Source organism: Camellia sinensis, chromosome 14 (assembly GCF_055761805.1).
Source record: "Camellia sinensis isolate YWXY chromosome 14, ASM5576180v1, whole genome shotgun sequence".
NCBI classification, from domain to species: domain Eukaryota; kingdom Viridiplantae; phylum Streptophyta; class Magnoliopsida; order Ericales; family Theaceae; genus Camellia; species Camellia sinensis.
Window position 1 is genome coordinate 106,228,333 of NC_138974.1, and position 23,216 is coordinate 106,251,548.

Genomic DNA, 23,216 nt, shown 5'->3' on the forward strand with positions numbered 1-23,216 from the left:
AAAAAAAAAAAACTTTTAACTTATTTTTCAAAATAAGCCATAGTAATAATTAAAAAAAAAAACTTATAATTTTATAAAGCCTCCGTTTGGGAAGTGTGTTGGCTTTTTGACTTTTTGGTTATTTTAGCCTGGGCTATTTTAGCCTGGTTTGGGAAGGGCTTTTTGACTTTTTTGACTTTTTCTGTGAGAGAGGATTATAATGATTATAGGTTGGATTTGATGTTTTGTTTTTTTTTTTGACTAAAATAGCCTATTTTGTTTTTTGTGATTATTTTAACCAAAAAAACCTAGGGCTTGTTTAGTTTGTATTTGAGAAACATGTTTTGAAATAAAAAGTACGAAAATTTGTTTGGTTTGATTTTTTTCAAAAGATATTTTAAAAAATTATTTTGAGAGAGAGTTTTGAAAAAAGTGATTGATTTGATGTGTATGAGAGAGAGAATTGTTTGGAAAACTTGTAAACCAAACAAGTTTTGGAAAAAAAATTTGAGAAAATTTGTTTAATTTAATTACTTTTAAAAACTTATTTGTAGAGAATTTTTTCTAAAATTTTTTAAAAAACACAAACCAAATAAGGCATAGTTTTTTTCTTCCCAACGGAGCCAAAATATAATTGCAGAACTATTTTCCACTTCAAAGCCCTAAAGAAAGGCTACCCAAAAGTCATTAAATTGATGCTCAACCCTACAGAATTTCCACTAAAGTACGATGAGCATGGTCTCTCTCTCTCTCTCTCTCTCTCTCTCTCTCTCTCTCTCTCTCTCATACATACATATATTGAAAAAATTAAAGGCGTGTTTGGTTTAGTTTTTGGATATAAATTTTTTAAAAAGTTATTGAGGAAAGAGTGTAGAAATTTTTTTTAGTTTGTTTAGTTATATATTTTGAAAATAGTTTTGAAATATGATTATTTGAGATGATTTAATATTTTATTATAATTGAGTAAATGTATATGAGAGAAAAAATAATTATAAAAGAAAGAAGAGAGAAAAAAAAATAATTAATGTGTAGGAGTAATAAAATAATTTTAAGATTTTTAAATTTTTTTTAATTAAACGAAGTTTTAAAATTTTTTAAAAAAATTATATTTTGAGAGTTAAAAAGTTGTTTGAGATGTTGTAAATAAGTATATTTTTTGACTTTTTATAAAATATAAATTAAATTTAAAGTAATTTGATAAAAAAATAATATAATTTAAATAAAATTATATGACTTAAATAAAATAATAATTTTTTTGACTTTTATTAAAAATGCCAAACTTCCTAAATGGTGAACATCCACTCGTTTTTTCCCTTAAAAACAAAGTTTGACTTTTCCAACCTAAGACCCTCAAGCTGTCCGCAAACAAGAACACCAGCTTTCCCATCATTTAGAGCATCTCCAATGCATCCACGAGAGAGAGAGAGAGAGACCATAGAGTTGACTTGAAAGACTCAGAATTTGCAGAGTGAAGAGCGCCCTCTGTCTAGACTGATAACAATCTTCTGAATTTCGGTAGGCGTAGTGTTGATTTCAATTTCAATTTTGAATATTGAATTTTGAATGAGAAATAGGTGAGGGGGGAAAATGACTATGGAGAGAACGAACTCAACGGGAGGAGGAAGTAGTACAGTATTGTCGATAGAGTGTCTGAGAGGGAGCTCGATGGCGGACGAGTGGACCGGAGACATGTTGCAGACGGGGGACATCGTTGAAGAGCTGAGGATCGGCGGCAGCAGAGGCAGCGGCGGCAGCAGCTACGGTGGTTTCGTCAGATCTCCCTTCAAGAATGGCAAGGCTGGTGTCCAGAAGATTCTACACAATTTCTTCAAGTCCAACCAGACCTCCATCCAGGTCTTAGTCCGACGGAAAGGAGACCAGTTTGCCGAGTTACAGGCTTGTATTGTCCCCAACGACTCTGCTGGGAGGAAGCAGTATATGCTCAGGTCTATCGCTGATCCTAACTACGCCGTTGGATTCTCCGATCGGACGGAGGCCGAATGCTTCGCTTTACAAGGTATTTCTCCTCCTCCTTCGCTTTTCCGGATTTGGATTGAATGGTGTGAAGGCACCGTGATGTCCCATCCGTGGTTTGTTCCGATCGTATTTTGATGGTTTGATAGTGGGTTTGTTCCCATCAATTTTTTTTTTTTTTTTTTTTTGATAATTGGAGGGATTTTGAGAAAATGATTAAAAATTAGTATTTTATTTTTAAAAATATTTTATGTAAGAAATGATGTAGTTTAAAATGTGTTAAAAGTTGATTTTTGACTTTTTATTTATGTTTCCAAATGTCCCTTAGATTAAAAGTCAGTTTATTGATTTTTTTTTTTTTGATTTTTTAAGAGTTATTTGGGGTGTTCTAAATAAATATACTTTTTGATTTTTTATGAAATATGGGTTATGACCAAGTTTGACATGTGGTCAAAAAGTTAAAAAGTCAAAAAATTACTCAAAAAGTTAAAAAGTTATCACTATTCATTAAAAGTCAAAAAGTACGGTTGCACAATTCCCAATCTTAATTTTTTCTATACACACTAATTTATATAATTTTTTAATACACATTTTTTCATAAAAGTTAAAAAATTAACCCAAATAACCATATTTTCTCAACTTTTTAGTTTAAAAAGTTAAAAAGTGCACTTATTTAGGAGGGTTGTTTGGGATGTCCTAAATCAGTGCACTTTTTGTCTTTTTATGAAAAGATGTGCAAAAAAGTAGAGAGATGATGTGATGGAAAAAAGATAAAAAGATAAAAAGTGTGTACTTATTTAGGATAGCCAAACTTGGCCTAAGTATGGGTTGGATTTGAAGTAATGTGATAGAGAAGTGATCTGACAGAGAAGTGATGTGACTTAAATAGAATAATGACTTTTTAACTTTTTTAAGAAATGACAAACAGGGTCTTAATCACATCATTTCCTTATTTTTTTTACACTTATTTAAAAGAAAAAAAATCAAAAAATTAATAATTGAATTTTAACCTACCCTCAAAATAGGCCTTTGATAATTTGAATCCTTACCTTCTATTAAAAAAAATAATAATAAAATTAATTAAATAAGTATAAATCAAGCCAAATAATAAGGAAAATATTATGAATCCCAAATAATTTATTAAATTTTCTATTAAATTTCTCACATGGTATGAGACTCACACATGTGTGATTTGTGTGAGTTTCATACCTATGCGAGATGTTTGATAAAAAATTTGATAATTTATTTGAAATCCATACTATAACTCAAATAATAATTTTAAGAAATTATTAAAATCATACTAACCATATATTTTTTTAAATATAAATATAATTTTGTTGTAGATTATAAATATCTAATTAATTTAATTTTTTTTATATAAATAATCTATTCAATAAATTTTATAATATACACCGTTTAAATTATTAAAATAAATTAAAAGCACACCATTACATACTCACAACACGCAAACATACTATGCCTTTATAGGCACAACACCAACCCAGATTCCCTTTTTTCCTCCTATGCTGCTGCTGGAATTTTGATATTGACTTTCTTCGTTTCATAACTGTTCTCTCTCTGTTCACTTGTCGGTTCGCTCACTCGAGTTACACTTCACGCACGTACCAAGTCATTCTTTGCTGTTTTCATTAAAATATTAAGCTATTGTTGCCGAATTATCTATCTAAATTATCAATTGAGTTTAATAAATTTTAAAATATAAATCTAAATCTACTTCATATTTAAACTATCAATTTAATATATTAACTCTAAAATATTTAATACAAACTTATTCATAATGTTATTTTTTTATTTAAAGAGAATTGGTGATAAATCCAATTTAAAAAAGGTATAAGTAGTGGATATTTTTATTGTTGAGAGGTTTATCATTTGATAAATAGTTTGGTGAGAAATCCTTTCAATGTGTTGGGAAAATATTTTGTTTTCAATTTTATTTCTTAATTTATTTGTTGACTTTTTGCTAATTATCTGTTCAAATTTATATATAAATGATCAAATTATTTTCTATCTGTTCAATTGTCCCCTTATTTGTTCAAATATATGTCTAAATTTTATTATTTGTTCAATTTTTTCCTTTTTTCTGTTTAAATCTATTTGCAGATTTTTCTAACAAACAATCTTCAATCAAACCTATCTGTTGTCAAAAATTTTTTATCTGTTGAAATTTTGTATCTATCTGTCCCTTTCTCTATTTGTCAAACAAAAGAGATCCGTTAAAATCTTTTTTTCATGTGTTGCAATCAACAAGAGCAACAACCAAAATGAAAAACAAATCCAGATCATTATCACCAATAACACAGTTCAAAAAAAAAAAAAAAAACAAAAAAAAACCCTAAAACATTTGTAACAATCTGCATATCAATCTCAATCTAAAAAAAAGCTGCATATCAATTTTATCTGTGCAATTTTCAAACCTACCTGTTCAACAATAACAAAAAATCACAGATCTCTTTGAAGCTATTTGTTCAATGACAACAAAAAACCACAGATCGACTTCCATCATTGTGAGAGAGAGAGAGAGAGAGAGAGTAGATCAAATGGATCTTCAAACTCTGTTACTGGTGATCTGAAATCATTGTGTGAAATCATAAAATTTTCAAGCAATACAAGAACCCAGATCAAAAAAAAAAAAAAAAAAAAAACTATCTATTAAAATCAACAACCACCACCACATTCAACACATACATACACACACACACATATATATATATATATATATAGAGGGAGAGAAAGAGAGGATCTAAGGCAGTGGTTCAATCTTGCACTATTCTTGAGGGAGATCGTCGGTGAGATTGATAATTGGTGGTGCTCCACCGCCCATAGTGGCCCTATCCTCCATTGGTGGTGATTTCGAGCGCAGAGGGACTCGAACGAGAACACTACTGTCTCCTTCTTCAACCTTTCTAATATTCTTTATCACCTTCATTTTCTCCTCAGATCTCTGATGATCTGCGCGAAATGCCCCTCTACCAATGCCGAAGCTCAACAGTAGCGGCGGGTCGATGGATGACGACGATGATTTAGAGGTGGAACGCAAACGAGAGGGGGGAAGATGAGAGCGACGATTGGAGGTTTAGGATAAGGGATTGAGTTGGGGACGACGATGGCGGGGTTTTTGCCAAAGAAGGGGGTCAGTTGGAGTCAAGAGAGAGAGAGAGAGAGAGATGTGATTAGGGTTTGAAGAAAGAGTGTGACTGTGTAGAAGGGACCGTGTATATGATATATATATAATGGTATTTGGGTCATTTTATCTAACCTTGTAGTTTTGGACAAAATATTTAAGCGCCTAGATTTTCTGCCAAACAAAATTGAGATTTAGACTTTTGGACTAAGCTTCCTTATTTAAATTATTTTATTCTATTTATTCAGTATATGTAATACTTATATAATTTTATTATTAGTAACAAAAAAAATTAGATTGTAATACAAACTAAAACACAACAAATTTTTTTTTAAAGACAGAATAAAAATTTAAATTTTTTTAAATTAAAATATTAATTAGATAGGATCTTTTATAAATTTATAGTACTCATGGACTTATATTTTATTTTTTTACAATTTTTCTTTGGCCTAAGTATGTTTGAATTAAATGCTTAAGGGATTTAATAGATTCAATTGATAATTTAGAAACTAAGTACACTTTAATTTATTTAATTTAGGTATTTGGTAGACTCAATTGATAGTTTATAAACTAAGTAGATAATTTGGCAAGGGATTAACTTTTCCACGGCTCAGCCATGAATAGCATGATTTATGGAAATCCAATCACGACATGCCACCTTAGCCAGTTAGTAGAATCTCTTTCTTGTTCCCAACGCCAATTGAACCCATCCTTCTTTCTCTAGCTTCACAATCTATATTTACATTGTTTCAATACAAAGCCAGAACATGAACGGAGATCTCCATCCATAGGATCACCACCATTAAACTCACCCCACAGAACCCACCTCCACCTTCCCCACAGTATGGCCCTATGCATCTTCCCTCTCCCATTCAAACAACATTATTATGATCTCTCTGTTAACAATCAAAGGTCCGCGTTGCTCTAATACTTGCTTGTTAGTTGTTCTTCTAGTTTGATTGGGAAGAACTGAAGAGTAGTGCAAAAAATGAATAGTATTGAGTTATTAAAAAATCAAGTAATTGATTCTAATCGTCACAAGAAGAATTTTGGTTAATTCATCCGTAATTCTAGCTACTTAGTTTGATGTTGGTGGTGATTAGATTGTGGTGGTGATGATCGGTGTTTGGGGGTGGGCTGTCATTGTGGTGGTGGCATTGGAACATCGGTTGGTGGTGGGGGTTGCGGGAGAGAGGAAAAGGGGGGTTGGAAGTGATGGTGTTCGGTGGTGGAATTTGGAAATAGACAAAGAAGATGAGAGAGAGAGGTGATAGTGTTTGGTGGTGGGGGTTGGGGTAGACAGAGGAGGAGTTGGTGCTGGAAGGGATGTGGTTGTGGTCCGTGCCAAGGGAAAGAGGAAGGCTATATAGAGATGCCATGAGAGACGGATGTAGCTAGGGTGTTTGTGGTAGTGCGTGAAAAAAATTGTGAACCAAATAAATTTTGATGATGTGGCGTATGATGATTGCATTTCCATAAATGATACAGTTCACAGCTTGACCGTCCCATTTGGTAGTATAAGATTAGAAAGTAAAATTAACTTTAATTTTAATTACTAAAGGTTGTGAAATTTATGACTAATTTAAAATATATTTTTTTCAAAATTATGCTGAATTTTTACTTTCTATTTTCATTTGGGAGTAATTTTGATTCCGATCAATCCCGGCGCTATTTTGGCCAGTGTCTTTGAGGTTTCACATTTGTTGGGAAGATATTTTTTTTTGAACACAACAAATAAGAATAAGAAGGAACAGATAACGCCTTTTGCAAGGCTACAAGGGGGCACAGCACCCAATTAGGAGGCAAGAGATTCTTAAGAGACTCTTGAGCTATCCAATGGGCGGCACCATTAGCAGACCTAGGGTACCCCTGGAAAGAAACACTAAGTCTAGATGCTAAAAAACGAATATCCTCAAAGATGGATGTGCAGATCCAAGGAGGAGCATTCTCAGAGAAAGAAAGCAAAATAGCAGTCTTGTTGTCACTTGCGATTTCCACCGGAGACAAGTTAAGCTTTTGAGCCATAAGGCAAGCCCACTGGATTGCTAAACCTTCCCCCTACAGCGCTGAGCCATAGTATGCTATTGGTGCTTATTTTTAAGCCTATTTTGCAACTTCACTTTTTAGTTTAAAAGTCAAAAAGTTACTAAGAAAGCCAAAACCAACAAACTATACGAAAAGTCAAATACTTCATTTTCTCTCTATTTTTTGCACTTTTTCCATAAAAAAACAAAAAAATATGTCAAACGAGGCATGAATCTGGCTGAAAGTATGTCATTTTAACCAAATTTTCATAAAATCCAAATACACACAAAAATGTAAATCAAAATAATCATTGTAATTAATTTACTTAAATAAATTATAATCAATAATTGTATTTTTAAGTAAGTTTTTATGTAGTTTTTGTCATCAATAAATTATAAGAAAAAATAATTGGAAGTATTGTAATCATTTTTACACACATTCTATATGTTGGTAGTACGAATATTAGGACGCAACTATTTATACTCCAATTAGATACTCCTACAATCTAAAATGACAACAAAATGTCTCTAAATTGTTTCACCCAAGTAAATTTATATTTTGAGCAACTTTGTTATTTTGTATCATTTTGAAAGTAAGAGCATGTTTGTTACGGAGGAATGGAATGGAGTGGGAATGGAATACAATGTTGAATGGAATAGAATGTCCATTCCCATTCCATTGTTTGGTTGCCAACATGCAACGGCATAGGAATATAATGATATTTCTCATTCTCATGTTTAGTTATGCCTATTAAACTAATGGAATGAAATAATTTTATTTTTATTTTCTTAAATAAGCTAGTAATAAACAAGTTAAAAATTCATATATTGTTTGGTTTACACTGTTTTCTTGAAAATTGGGGCCCGTTTAGTTTGGCTTTGAAATCAATTTTGAAAGATAAATTTTTGAAAAGAGTTTTCAAAATTTGAAAATTTGTTTGGCTGTATATTTTGAAAATAGTTTTGTAGTTTGGAGTTTTGTAATTTGGGATGATTTATAATTTTTTTTGTAGTTTAATAGATGGGGGTGTCAGAGAAAAAGTGATTGATTGATGTATAGGATGTGAGAGAATGAGAGAGGATAGAGTAAAAGTGATTGGTTGACGTGTAAGATGTGTGAGAATGAGAGGAGATAGAAAAAATGATTGAAAGCAGTTTTGAGGAAACTGTAAACCAAACAAATTTTGGGTTTTGAACTCTCAAAAATTGATTTGAAAACTAAACCAAGCAAGCCGTGAGTTTTTTTTTTTTTTTTTTTTTTTTTTTTTTTTTTTTTTTTTTTACTATTTTTAAAAAATATTTTATGCATTTTTTTTATTACACCTAATCTGAATACATTAAAAAGTATAATATTCGTGAATTTTTTTTTTAAAAGTCACCAAATACAAAAAATGCAAAAAATAAAAATTAGTACATTTTTGTATTTTATTATATTCGATGAACTTTTTTAGATTTTTGTACAAATTTTTTATTTTTAAGTATATTAAGGTGGATCTAAAAAGTAGAAAAAAAATGATTAAAATATTTATAAAAATACTAAAATACCAAAATACGAATTGAAAACTCAAAAAATTGTTTTTTGAAAACTCTAAACCAAACATAGTGTTCATAGTTGTGGAAGTGATGCTGTGGGTCACGGTGGTGGTGGTGGCAATTGCATTAGTGTTGATGATAACAGTGGTAGTAGGATGGTGGTAGTGGCAGGTCGCTGTGGCGTTAGTGGTGGTGGTAAGGTGGTTGTGGCAGTAGTGGTGGTTGGTAAGTGTAGTAGAGTGGTGGTTCTTGTGATGGTGGCGGTGATGGTGTGATTTTTGTGAAGGTAGTGGCAATGGTGGTAAGGTAGTGATTGTGGTGGTGGAGGCAGTAGTGGTGGTGAGAGCGGTGGTAGGATAGCTAGGAAGCACAAATACGGATATGGGATACGGCAGTACGGATATGGCAATACGCCAAAATCTGAAAAAGTAGGATACTAGTATGGCGACTATACATTCGTAAAAAAATTATTTTTTGTAATTTTAATATTGTAATATGCATGACAATAAAACCTAAACCAAATTAATAAATAAAAAGTGGGATTCCTATTAAATGAAGAAATACTAACATTAAACATCCTAAAATTAAAAATTTGGTAAATGAATGCTTACATTAAAGTAGTGTAAAGGGGAAAAAAAAGTGGAAAAAAAATAAATGAAGTAGCCTAATAGATAAAGGGGAAAGAAGAAGAATAAGAAGAATGAGAGCAGAGAGTATTGACCATTGAAAAAACATAAATATAAAATAATAAAAAAAATTAGAAAAAAAATTATATACTTATTTGGCATATTAAAATATAAAAAATAAAAAATTAGAAAAAAAAATTGGATACTTATTTGGTGTATGTGTATCCCTTACGTATCATGCCATATTCCCTCAAGTATCCTTCGCCTATCCCTCTTGTATCTAAAATTAAAAAAAAAAAAGAAAAAAAAAGGGATACGTATTTGCCGTATCCGATACGTATCCCGCCATATTAGATGCGTATCCATATCCAATATGTATCCGATACTTGTACAACACCGTTTTTGGAGTATTTGTGCTTCATAGTATTGTCCTAGTGATAGTGGTGGAGGTGGTGGTAATAGGATGTTGGTGGTGTGGTGGTTGTGGAGGCAGTGTTAGTGGTTATAGTTGTGGCGAAGGCGAGAGTGTAGTGATGGTGGCGGCAATAGGGTGGTGGTCGTGGTGTTGGTGGTGGTCATGGTGTTGGCAGTGGTAGTAACGGTTGTGGTGTTAGTAGTGGAAGGGGTGGTAGTAGAAGGGAATGATGGTTTTAGCAAACTGATAATGTTTTATAGTGATTCTATGATGGAATGGAATGGCTATTTCATTTTGTTGGAATGACCATTTCATTGGAATGACTATTCCTACTTAAAAAAGCTGTACAAAACAAGGGAAATGGAATACATAGTTAGAATGAGCATTCCATTCCAACCCATTCCATTGTACCAAATGTGTTCTAAGAGTGTTGGAATGAATGCAATGGTTACACCCAAAATTATGTTTAAAAAGATATCCCTGTGCATAGCACTAGTCTACTGCTAGTATACACACAGAAATGCTAGATTCCCACAATTGAGATTCTCAAATTCATCCACATGTGGCCAGGGTGTTGGTCTCTGCATAGTTGAGTGTATGAAAAATCAAAATTTGACACTTAAAAATTCCATCTGACCGCTAATAAATTTCTCCAATTTGACCTACAATGACATGGCTTGTTAGGTGTCAATTTTTGATTTATTACGTACTCAACTATGTAAGGCCCAACACTCTTGCCACATCATTATTGTGGCTAAATTTGGGAGTCTCAATTGTGGGTCTCTAGCATTTCTTTATACACAATTATATGTGTATAGTACATCACAAAACATAGTTTACAAGAAGTATATGCTAATTCAATTGAACATTTACAATCCCCGTGCTAGTTCATTTTTTAGGTTCTTCATTAATTTTTAAGTTAATTATAAGTTAGTTTGAACAAAAATAAATATTATATATTTTTGAATTCTCAAAATTATTCTTGTCCTAAAAAAGAGAAAATTATATGAAAATAATGCGTTTTTTAATTTTTTGCTAAACTAGTTTTTAAAATTTTTAAAACAGATTCTATTTGATCAATATACATTTTCACAGAAGTGCACACTTCTTCGAAGTTCCAACAAAAACATCCATATTATAGCAATTGATGATTGTGAGACACAGAGGGGGTGTGATTACAAATTTGTGTCTGGGTTTCTTGACAGAGTTGTTCTTTTATCGTCAAGTTTCAGCGTTTATCTTCTTTAACACTGAAAAAACTAAAATCTTCGAGATATTGATTCGTGATTATATTTCAATTTTAAATAGTGAATACCAATCTTAATCAAACAATCAATAACAAATCAACATAACGATTTAACGTTGAAAAAAATACAATTGGAGCGCCTCCAATTGTGATAAAAAAAAAATCATGCGTCAAAGTCACAAAACAATCCACTAAGAAGACAAAAACAAGAATTACCCAAGAGAACTCTCAATTACCTAGTGAATCCAAGCCCGAATTGAACCAAACCCCGATCTGCCTCTTCTAACAATGTCGTAACCACTAAATTGCTTTACCCAACGTTAAATCTACAATGCCGATGTCGAATCCACGACGATGAGCCAATCCTTAATCTACCAAAGCTTCATGTCCAAATTTCCCGGAATCCACCGAAGAACACCTGTCTCTTTTGTGAACATAATAGTAAAAACAATCCCTTGATGAAGTCAATATGAAGCTCGTAGATTCATTGATCACTCTCAAATCATCAAGGAAACACTTAAAAAACACCCTCCAATATACTACACTTTGGTTTTTCTTTCTCTCTAAAAGTCTAGATGGGTTAAACCCTAAAAACAGCAAACGACGCACTTCATAAAAAACAAGATCGCGAATATAGGTCAACCGCTCGAGCGCATACATAATCAGCGAAGTGGAAAACATGTAAGGCTCAATATCACAAACTTCTCTGCAAAGGCACAATTTGGATTAGATTTGCATCTAAACACTCATATCCTCACTGAAACAAAAGAGCGAGTAAAATTACAACTGAAAGGAGTTTTGTCAAACGGGATTGCCAATTACAAAAACCTAACAAACATAAATCATATTTGAGACGTAAACCAACCTAAAGGAACCTAAAAAGTTATGAGATTGCTATCACTCATAGTCTGTTTGAGAAATTAGGAGAGAAAATAAAGAAAGGATTAGACAGAGAAAAAAAATAAAATATAAGAAAATAGAAGATGGTGGTATCTTTCATTATTGTTTGGATAAAGTGGAAAAAGAAAGTAAAGAAAATGTCATCCTCCCATCGTGTTTGGAAAAGATAAAGAAATAAAAGAAAAGAGAGTAAACCTGGTGGTCATAAGAATTAGGAACAAAATTAGTAACTAAACTCTTGTTCCCTTACTTTCCAAATCTTTCCACTTTGAAAAGATTCAAAAATGTGGATTTAACTTGTTGACAAGCGTAGACCGGGTTGTAAAGGATTTGGTTTCTCTTCATTTCTCTCTTGTAAAGCTATTGTGATTAGGAAGGAGAGTGTTCGTTTTCTTTTATCTCCAAATCAATCAATCCAAATGGATTGTTAGTTTTGCCAGTAGTCACTTGGAGATGGTGACTGGATTGGTTGATTGAAAACCTTTATGAGACTCAGTTTTGTTTCTCCAATTTCTTTAAGAGTAGATTTGTTTGATCATTTGACTCCCTAAGGCTGTGTTTGGATTATAGATTTATGGAAATGAAAAGGAAAATGTGACGAAAGTGTGAATGAAATATAAGCTAAATTTTTTTCTCCATTTCTCTCGCATTTTCCTTTTTTTTTCTAAATCCTTACCAAAATTCATCATCCAAACACAGCCTAAAAGAGTCCAAGTTATTGCTTATTTGGTTGGAAATGATGTGTATCCCATGTTTGTTTAGTCACGGGATTAAAAGTTAGGTAATGAGATGTCCTAAGTATTTGGAGGGAAAAATTGTCTTTTTACTAGTTAATCCAGAGGAGGGCTGTGTATCCCACCCCTCTACCTAGGACAGGATAGTCCCACATATGGGGGACTAACAGTCCAGTTAGACTATTTGTCCAATCTACAAATTTTCAACCAAAAAACAGATTACTCGATATGATGGACATGGAGTCCAATCCCTTCAAACAAACACCGCCAAATTTCCATGTGACAAAAGTTGAGCTGCTGTTGGGAAAGTCTTGTCCTGAATACTGACAGCTGGGAAAGTTCTTTTTGTCTATGAACACAATTTGGACTCTTGTGGGTATAACAATAGTTTAGGTGCTAGGGCAACTGTTGAGAAGATAGATAGAGATGTCAAGAACATGGCATAATTTAGGATCATATATGCTTATAAATAGGAAAGGATTTAGGAGTAGCATCTACAGATGTAGTACGTTCTTCATTTACAGTTAAGAATCTTAAGACAAGTGGAAAATAACAGGTTTTGCCACCTATACTCTTTCCGTGGACTTGGATGGACAAGTTCTGTAGCTAAGCAAGAGGTGCATCTATGACCTGGTAATCATATTGTCTTAACTGTGGTAATAAAGACTGAACTTGGGCAATCAAATGCTCACAAAGAAGGAATCTAGAATCGAGAAGAACATTAAACACACACAAGCAACTCAAAAGATTTACGTGGTTCACTTACGTCCACAAAGTGAGTGCAGTTTTACTAAGATCTGAATGGAGGAATTAGAAGTCTCTTACACTTAATGTCACAATTAATACAAATATTTCTTTATGAATGGGTTCATTCATTTTGACTACTTTATCATATTAATTTCTACTCTACCTTCCTGGAGTTCAACAGAGGGATGCTGTTTGAGTTCAAAACTTAAATTATCTTTCTACGTCAAGGTTCATTCTAGGGAACTCTTGTTAGTTATCACGATTAGTTACTTAACATCTCTTGGCGACTGTGTGCCATAAGGACTTCAAAATTTGGTACATTGCTGCCTTAAACTAATTTTAAGCCCTTAACTCATGGCTAATTTCTTTTGCATGAGAAACGGACCCTATAAAACTCTTCAAACATCATATTCGTTTTACTTCATTTATCTTTCATGTTTTTCTTTGCTTCCCTCAATGTTAGATGCTAAATTTCATGCAGATTCAAGGATGTCCAGGATGGTGGATGAATTAGCCAGGGCTCAAATTCAAGATGGTTATGTCTCATATCCATGGGAGAGGAGAATGCAAGAGTCGCTACCAGTTCCCAATTCAAGCTGTTTTCTTTCTATGCTCCTCCTTCCGAAAGCCTCAGATAGAGTTGTTTCTCGCTACAATGATTTGGAGGACACACTTGCTAGAGCAAATGCATGGCTTAATGCCTCTCAGGCATCAGGGGTGCCTATAGTTTTCATGAACATCCAGACTGAATCTCTGCTTACCAAGGTAATTTCAGGGGGAAAAAAAAAAAAAGATTAAGAGAGAAATGTCTTAAAACTTATTGAACTCCTTGGGCTGTCAGAGGTGATAAGTAACGAGGCATTTGAAAATATTATGTGATAATGCGGCTGCATAAGCTTTGTATGGATGTGATTGCAAGAGGTGTGTGTTAATACAATCGACACTCTAATAACTAATAATCTTGGGAGATGCAAGAATTATTAAATATTAAGTTTATCCTTAATTTTTGGTAAAGAAAAACTTTCTTATATAAGCTTGAGCAGAAGAGTAATCTATGAATGCATAGTAATGAAATATTTTAGTGGAAAACAAGGATGGAACCAGGATTTTATCACTGGAGGGGCCAAAGACAAATAATTTTTTTTCACATATATACAAAGACACGTTGTAAAATTTGATGTATAGAGAAATAGAGAGAATGAATTATGTATTATTGATTGATGTATTACAAGATTGATTGATATTGTGTTATGTATTACAACTCCTATATATAGAAGAGAAGGTGGTAGTAGGTGTAGTGTAGTGGAGGAGGTAAGTGAAGTGGGTGCTAGTGGAGATGGTAGGTGGAGGAGTAAATTGGTAAATTCTAACAGCCCCCCGCAAACTCAAGGAGGATAGAAACTAACCAACTTGAGTTTGGAGAGAGGAACAAAACAAGAAAATACATAAAAATAAACAAGAAAATACATAAAAATAAAAAAGGATAAGAGACACTGTATGGTCGTGTCAGACCATTGGTGAAGACACTGGATGGTTGTGTCATAACGTTGTAGAGGACACTGTATGGGGGTGTCATAACCATGTAGAAGACAGTTTATGGGGTCATGTCGGACCGTTGTAGCAGACACTTTTGTGACAGTTGTTGTGACAGTTTACGGAGTCTTGCTGGACCCTTGTAGAAACTAACCGGAATCAATGTCGGGACAGTTTACAGAGTCTTGTCGGACCCATAAAGGAGCTAACCGGAATCAATGTCGGGACAGTTTACAGAGTCTTGTCGGACCCATAAAGGAGCTAACCGGAATCAATGTCGGGACAGTTTACAGAGTCTTGTCGGACCCTTAAAAAGTCGCATCCTCAAAAGGTGTGCCTAATTTTGTCAAAAGGCGTGCCATCAAAAGGCGTGCCCAATTCATCAAAAGGCGTGCCATCAAAAAGCGTGTCCACTTTATCAAAAGATGTGCCATGAAAAGGCGTGCCAGTTTGTCGGGCGTCAAGAGGCGCGCGGTGCGCGTGGCTGCCTTGGCTATATAACCAAGACGAAGGCAGAGGCTGTGCAAACCAGTTTGAAACCTCTGAATTTTGGCAGTCTGAAATACTCTGTAAACCCTGCTCGGAAACACTTAGCAACCCAAAACATGGCCTCTTCTTCCCGTCCAGCTACCCAGAACCTGCTCACTCTCTTTCCAGAACTGAACGAGCCCACAGGAGAAATAACTGGTGCGGTGGCCAGTGAATCTCAACCAAACACCTCTGTGGTTGCTCCATTGAACTTTCCGATGCGGTCGGTGGAGCAAAAAATGGCGGTGCAAACTGATATTGAGGCCAATCAGTATACTCTGAAGTCATGCGTGGAAACCATGACTGCGGTCACAAATTTGTCGCACCGGCTGCAGAGCAGGACAAATGAGGTGCAGCAGTTAAACGCCCAACTGGCTCTGCTCCAACGCATGTATAAGGATGCGCGAGCAGAGATAAGCGTGCTAAGGGCGGAAAACAAGGAGCTGAAACGGAAGGCCACCGTGATGTTCCGATTTGGAGGGCCGCCATATGCTGCAGTGGAGGAGCAGGGAGTAGTGATCGTGCCCAGTGGAGTGGGAAACACGGAGGCAACACCGTCAAGGGCCGCCCAGGCCGGAGGCAAGAAGAAAAGACCGGCGGCAGAGTAGAGAAGAAAAATCCCACCTGTGAATGTGGGTGTTTTTTTTTTTTTTTTTTTTGTATGTGGAAACATGGTGATCGGGGTGAGCCCTGACATGAATAAAATGAGTTTGGTGGGCAGATCTTCCTTTGTTTTTTTTTTTTTTTTTTTTTTTTTTTTGAAAGTAAAAAAAATAAAAAAATAAAAAAGAAATGGGAGATTTAAAGTTGTGGGCGGGTGTGTTGGTTGCTTTTCAAAAGATGGAGTAAAAAAGTTGAGTGGGGAACATGAGTGTGTGGAAAGAATGAAAAAAGAAAAAGGATGGGTTGGATTTGTACAAAATAATAATAAAATAAATGAGTGGAGAAGGTTGGAAAAGGGAAGAGAAAAAGAAAGAAAGCTTGGCAACATCAATGGGAGTTTTTCCATCCATCTTCACCAGAGGCCAGTGCATTCTTCAAGCCCTCCACATCACCAACACTAGCAGTGTGATGAACAATGGATTCATCCTCAATTCCTGGCTCTTCTATTTCATCTGGCCCAGCATTTTCAGCAGAGGTAGCAGGTTCCCCTGCAACAGCAAGACCCATTGCTTCACCTAGCTTCTGTAGAACATCTTTATCATTCCAGTACCTCATCATTGCAGCTGGACCTTCTGTCTCTATCTCTTCTAAAATAGGCTTCAAAGCAGGATCTTCTTTGATGAGCGCCATTCGTTCATCAAGCTGGTCTTTGTGTGAAGGATTAGCCAGGTTCTCAAACACGGTGGACATGGACGGATCCTGCATCAACGCATTACCAAGGCGCTCAGCCATTGTCATAAATTGGGGGTTTTGCATAACCTGTTGCATTGTGGAGTAGTACTGTTGCGAATCAAATTGAGGGATGCCATCTGCAGCTGGCGCACCATGAAAAGTCTTTTGGAGCTGCTCTGCCATCTGGTTAAATGAAGGGTCTTGTGCTATCTGTTCGGCTAATTCCTTAATCCTTGTCCTGATTGTGTGTCCATAGAGGATGATTCAGATTTTGGACTTTTGTTCTCTGCCGTACCAATCTTTTCATCTGCACTGCAAGATGCAGGAGGATCCTTCTGCAGGTCCTTTAACTCCTTATGAATCCTCTTTGAAGCCATAACAAACTCTTTTCACAAGGACAAGACTCTCACTATTGAAGGAAGAGGGTCGCGAGAGAAGGTGTTAAGGCTCCGAGCTATGCGATTCTCAGTATCTGCAAGTCTCTCGTCGCCGGAGGAGTAGCCGTAGGCGTATCACGCACTGCTGTAGCGCCACTGGAACGATTAAAAATTTTGCTTCAGGTACAAAACCCACATAACATAAAGTACAACAGTGGGGGTAGATGAAGGGACTGCAGCGACGGGTTAAGGTCAACAGTGGGGGTAGATGAAGACGACTGAGACGGTGGTGTATGGGAGGACAACAGTGAGAGGATGGGCAGTGGTGGTGGACTCGAATAAATTTCAAGGTATGTGTAGAAAAGTCTAGCGGATTAGGTTGAGGTCCGGCGGACGGCTAAGGTGAGGTTGCCGCCCGCCGGTGAAACGAAAAATACTAGGTGCTAAACCTGCTCTGATACCATGTAAAATTTGATGTATAGAGAAATAGAGAGAATGAATTATGTATTATTGATTGATGTATTACAAGATTGATTGATATTGTGTTATGTATTACAACTCCTATATATAGAAGAGAAGGTGGTAGTAGGTGTAGTGTAGTGGAGGAGGTAAGTGAAGTGGGTGCTAGTGGAGATGGTAGGTGGAGGAGTAAATTGGTAAATTCTAACACACGTGTATGTACAATATGATATATAAATTATATATACACATAGAAAAAAAAATTAAATACCATAAAAGCAATCTCTAATAGGATGAAGTTTTTTTGATGCAAAATAAAAAGAGAATGCAAAATGAGAAAACAATGAGATATATATTTTATATTGGGGATAATTTTATGTATAAAATGATATATACACATATATATATATATATATATATATATTTTAAGTGCTATGACAAATAATATTTTTCATAGAAATACCCTAGTTCCATCCTTGGCGGAAAACATGTGTTATTTCTAATTTTAGTTGTGAAGAAGTTCCCAATCCCCTTTTATTTATCATTACTGTACTGATGTTACTAGTTATTCCTATCCATTATATATTTATGTACAAGAGTAGTTTGTGACTTGTTTATTAAAATTTAAAACAAGTATTTGAAATTTCAAAATGAAGTTCCTTCTTCATATATGCTCATCCATTCAAAAAGCATTGTTTTCTCTTTCTTGCATTAATTATTTAGTGGCCATACAAGTGCCATTCTTTCTTGGCATGCTTTTAAATGTAACTAAAAGTTGAGAAGATATAACTGACTGATCATTTCATAAAATCAAACTCTTTACAGATGAATACACAATATTCTCAAAGTGCTCATATTTGTTAGTTTTACCCATTTGAATTTGTTAACCCTTAGTAAAATTTGAAATGTCACTGTGTTTCTTCTTTCATCATGGATCAGATATCCGGAGAGACGGCTTCTTCTACTGTGAATGCTGGGTCATTGTCCGATTTATCAAACCTTGCAAATGCAAGCCTGTATGGCTTTGAGGACTACCATGGGGTGGACATTGGTGTAGTCAGAGCAGTTCGTCTCTGGTATTCTCCTCTTGGAGGAGAGGTTTCTTTTGAGATTAAGCTAAAAGAAAGTGACACAAAGCTTGGTTTTGCCATTAGTCGCACAGAAGAGGTTAGTCCCTCATTTTTTATGCCTCTTGTTCAATTGTAGCTTGGTTTTGCAACTTAAGACAGGAGTGCATGTCAGGCCTCCATCTTTTCAAGAAAAAATTTGTTCCCATTATCATAGTTATCTGACCGTTTTGCCTTTTTTCTTTTCCATGTTTCTTAAACATTAAAATAAAGATAATTAATTGATTTTTCCTAGAAATTCTAAAATTGCCAATAACAATTTAGAATAGAAAACAAAATGTAAAAATAACAACATATAAAAATAGAACAGAATGAAAGGAACAGAATAGGAAAAATCTAGCCATGAGAATGTGAGGTATTATTCTAAAGTCGTTGTTCCTCCTAAGTGAAGGTGTTAACGGAGTGCATGACCCGAAAATTCAACCCAAGTACTCACAACCTGCATAGTCCATTGATCCCACCAGAAGAATATGAATGAATCTCGAACCAAAGTTTCCATGAAAATACAAAATAATAGATGAACTGTTATGGGGGAAAACAAAATACATATTTTTCTCTATGATAATTCTCATTGTGTCAAACCCTTGTTTGAAGATTCAAGTATATTTAGGAAGAAATGTAACCTAATTGAATGAAGTTTCAATAATTAAAAATAAACCAAACCAAGCCAATGTAAGCTTTTTGTCTTAATCAAATGAGATCGACTAAATGAATAATTTTTTGCCATTCTGCTATATGAAGGGCTAACAATCAGTAATAATAATAAACAAAACACGACCACTATTATATTGCTCAACATAAATTTTTTAAATTTATTTTATTGAGGCAATAAATCAACACTTAATTTTTATTAAAATTTTCAACATATTCCCCCCCTATGTTGATCTTTTATAACAGCCAATGCACAGAAGATCTGGGTGGTCAGAAGCAAAATTAAATTAAAATTGTGTGGTTGCCAGCCACGACTTTGAGGAAAGTATATGCCTGGAATGTCTACTGGTTTAATCACTTCAGCGTTGGACAAAGTAATTCAATCAAGAAACCATATATATATATATATATCATCTTCACCCATAGGTTCAAAGCATTGCCATATTGCTTTCTCTCTTTTGAGATGTAGTTGTCAAAATCAGCCAATCTGCTGTTAGAAGTGTATCTTCTTGAAGTTGCTTTAAATCACATACAATGCGCTCTTCTTTGATAATCAATAAGTTGCTTTTTCCCTTTATTCATTTGCTTTTTCCTTTGCTAAGTCTTGCTCAATCTTCCTTTTTATTAGGGATTTATTTACATTTCTTCGGTTATCGATTCGGATGACAATGCACCTTCAACACGATCAGGACTCAGCAATCTGTATAACGAGGCAACAAGAGCATCTAAGCTACTAGTGGTTTCAAGAGTGTCTAACCAAAAAGTCCTTCCTTGGATAGTTTCTCCAACAGGGGCTGTCCGATGCTTTGACACTGTTTCGCTCAGCCAAAAGCTCTCATTGCACCGACATGCCAGGGTGCCTATTCTCCTTCATGTGTTCTTGTGGGACCGAGACTTGGCTTCTACAACTGGGTCCAACACGAGGTTCAGGGCTACTTCCCCATCAGTGTTGCCATTACCACCTGAAATTCAATTGGTACACCTTCCAAATGAGAATCAGTTTGTACCATTGCCTTCTGAAGTCCCAAGTGGGAGTGAAGTCCTCGATGATAGGACAGAAAACAGGCTTGATAGAGATACTGCGGGAGAATTCTCCTTTCGGTTACATGATTTTTCACTACCGAACAATTGGGTATGATTTTTTTTTTTCTTCCTCTCTTCTTGTTTATCTTTGTTGATGTATGTAAGAGGGGCATACCGTTCTTTACAGTTGGAGCCAGTTACTCATCATTTGCGTGATTTAGAAAGCTATAGTTCAATTCTCTCTTTTAGGAATACATAATCAGCGTATAGATAAGTTTGTGCCTTGTCATGTGGATGTTTCGATGTAAAGAATGTTTTTGTGATTGCTAGTCAAAAACAATCTTTGTGTAACTTGAATAAGGTACTTGAGATTTTTCAATGGCTTCTCTAACATGAATATATTATATATGATCACAAAGACAGCTGACCATGTTTCTGATGTTAATTTACCAATTAGGTTTTTGTGATCAAATTCATTGACTTTCCAATCTGACTGTCTAATTTATGAGTTGCAAATGTAACTTTCATATGGATTACACAAGGCAATGATATGATACATTGTCTAAATAGGCACAATAGAAACGTGAAGATGGGAGAAGAAGGGGTTGGCCAGTTTGTATGGAGTTTTGCTCCAACTTTAGTTGAGCCTCTTACTAGTGGACGGTGAGATTAATCCTTCAAATTAATTAGTCCAGTGAGTCAGATATGGGTTATCTAAAAAAAATAAAAAAATGAAAGAAGAAAGGAAAATGGAAGAAGAAAGGCCAAACCCATCCGAACCCGCCCAATTGTCATTCCAACGAGTAATACTATATAAATTGGAAAGTTATACTCCTTCTGTCTCAAAATATTAGTCTCTTATTCTATTTTTCATTATTTCAAAATATTAGTCTCTTTTCAAAAATTAAGTACAAAAATAATATAAATTTCTTATTTTGTCATTTTTTTAAATTCACTAATAACAAAAAATACAATTATGACATTGAGGTTTCTCAAAAAATGTACTATTAAAGGGTAGTTTTAGAAGATTAATTTTTTTAAAGTGCAGTAATTGTACTACCAAAAAAAGTTAGATTCTCCAAAAGGAACCATTATTTTGGGACGGAGGGAGTATAAATTATTTTTTTGGGTACGAAATGATGTGGTTGAATTGAGGCGATTCATTTAAAAACAGAAAAGCATTTGTAAAGATGATTCTTAAAGTTTTGTTTGGTCATCAGAATAGGGTACAATAGGATGGAATGTTTATTCCTTTAGAGTATGTTTGGTACGAAGGAATGGAATAATAGTGAGAATGGAATATAAGGTTGAATAGAATGAAATGTCTATTCTTATTATATTGTTTGATTGTCAACATAAAATGACATAGAATTAAAATGATAATTCTCATTCTCATGTTTGGTTATGTCTATTAAATTAATAGAATGGAATAAGTTTATCATTTATATATTTTTTTAATAAGCTAGTAACAAACAAGTTAAAATTTCATATAGATCATGATAGTGTTAGGAGTTGTGGAAGTGATGGTGTGAGTTATAATAGTGGTGGCAACAAGGATGGTTTCAGTGGCGGTGGTGGTGGAGGTAAGGTGGGGTTGTGGTGGTTGTGGCAACAATGGTAATGGTTGTGGTGTAGTAGTTGTGGTAGTGTGGTAGTGGTGGTGGACAAGGGTAGTAGAATGGTGGTAGTGGTTGGGTAGTGTTTCTAGCGATAGTGGTGGTGGTTTGGTGGTTATAGAAGTGGTTGTGGTAGTGACAATGGTAGTAGTGACGACATCGATAGTTCATAGTAGGGTGGTGGTGGTGGTGGTGGTGGTAGTGGTGGGTGGTGTGGTTGTTTTGGAAGTGGCGGTGGTTGTGGCGGCAACGGTGGTTGTAGTTGTGGTGGCAGTGGTAGTGACAATGGTAATGAAGTGGTGGTAGTGGTGGCAATAGGGTGGTGGTTGTGGCATTTGCGGTGGTAGTAATGGTGGTAATAGAAGGGATAGTAGCAAAAAGGAATGAATAGTGGCAGTAGCTAATTGATAATATTTTATGATAATTATATGATAAAATGAAATGACTATTCCTTAAGTTGGTGGAAGCAATAGGTATTCCCCATATTTTGTTGATATAGTGAAATAACTATCCTTACTTATATAAGACACATGAAACCAACGAAAGGGGGTGCAAAGTTAGAATGTGATAATGCTTTATGGTAATTCTATGATGGAATGAAATGACTACTCCTTAAGTGGGTGAAAGTAATAGGCATTCCTACATTTTGTTGGAATAGTGAAATGACTATTCCCACTTTTACCTACCCAAAAAAAGACTATTCCCACTTAGCTAAGACATATAAAACTGGTGAAAATGGATGCAAAGTTAGAATGTGCATTCCATTCAAGTCCATTTTACCGTATCAAACATGTTTAGCGTTCTTATGGAATGACCATTTATTTACCCTAGTGAATAATAAATCCATTTTCAATTCATTTTTCATCATCAATTTTAGTAAACGAAATATAAAAATGAATGTTTTGATAGAATGATCATTCCATTCTTATTTATTCTAATGAATCAAATACTTAGGTTATGTGCTTGGTTTGGTTTTCAAAAATTTCTTTCGGAAAATTTTATAAAAAATAAAAATTAATTTGGTGAAAGAAATAAAAAAATCAAAAAAAACTTATCATTTTCATATATTTTATCTTTTAGGAGAACATAAATAATCTTTAAAAAATTATAAATATTTTCTTAATATTTATTTTTATCAAATTAATTTCTATTTTTTCAAAAAGAATTCTAACTTCTTTTTTTTTTTTGAAATACAAACCAAATAGTGTTATAATTTTGAATGCATTTATACAAGACATGAAGGTATT

The 23,216-nt window shown here is 34.4% G+C and overlaps 1 protein-coding gene and 1 pseudogene across 2 annotated transcripts; one reads left to right on the top strand and one right to left on the bottom strand.

Moving 5' to 3' along the window:
* Positions 1-1,271: 1,271 nt before the first annotated feature.
* Positions 1,272-20,771, top strand: LOC114297830 (uncharacterized). The gene is made up of 4 exons (XM_028242303.2): positions 1,272-1,996; positions 13,802-14,085; positions 18,492-18,719; positions 19,959-20,771. The coding sequence occupies exons 1-4, from the start codon at positions 1,567-1,569 to the stop codon at positions 20,466-20,468; spliced, it is 1,452 nt and encodes a 483-aa protein (XP_028098104.2). The 5' UTR covers positions 1,272-1,566; the 3' UTR covers positions 20,469-20,771.
* LOC145807925 (ankyrin repeat domain-containing protein 2B pseudogene) lies at positions 16,357-17,143 on the bottom strand (annotated as a pseudogene). Its single transcript, XR_014351362.1, has one exon. The product of XR_014351362.1 is annotated as an ankyrin repeat domain-containing protein 2B pseudogene (transcript).
* Positions 20,772-23,216: the final 2,445 nt, after the last annotated feature.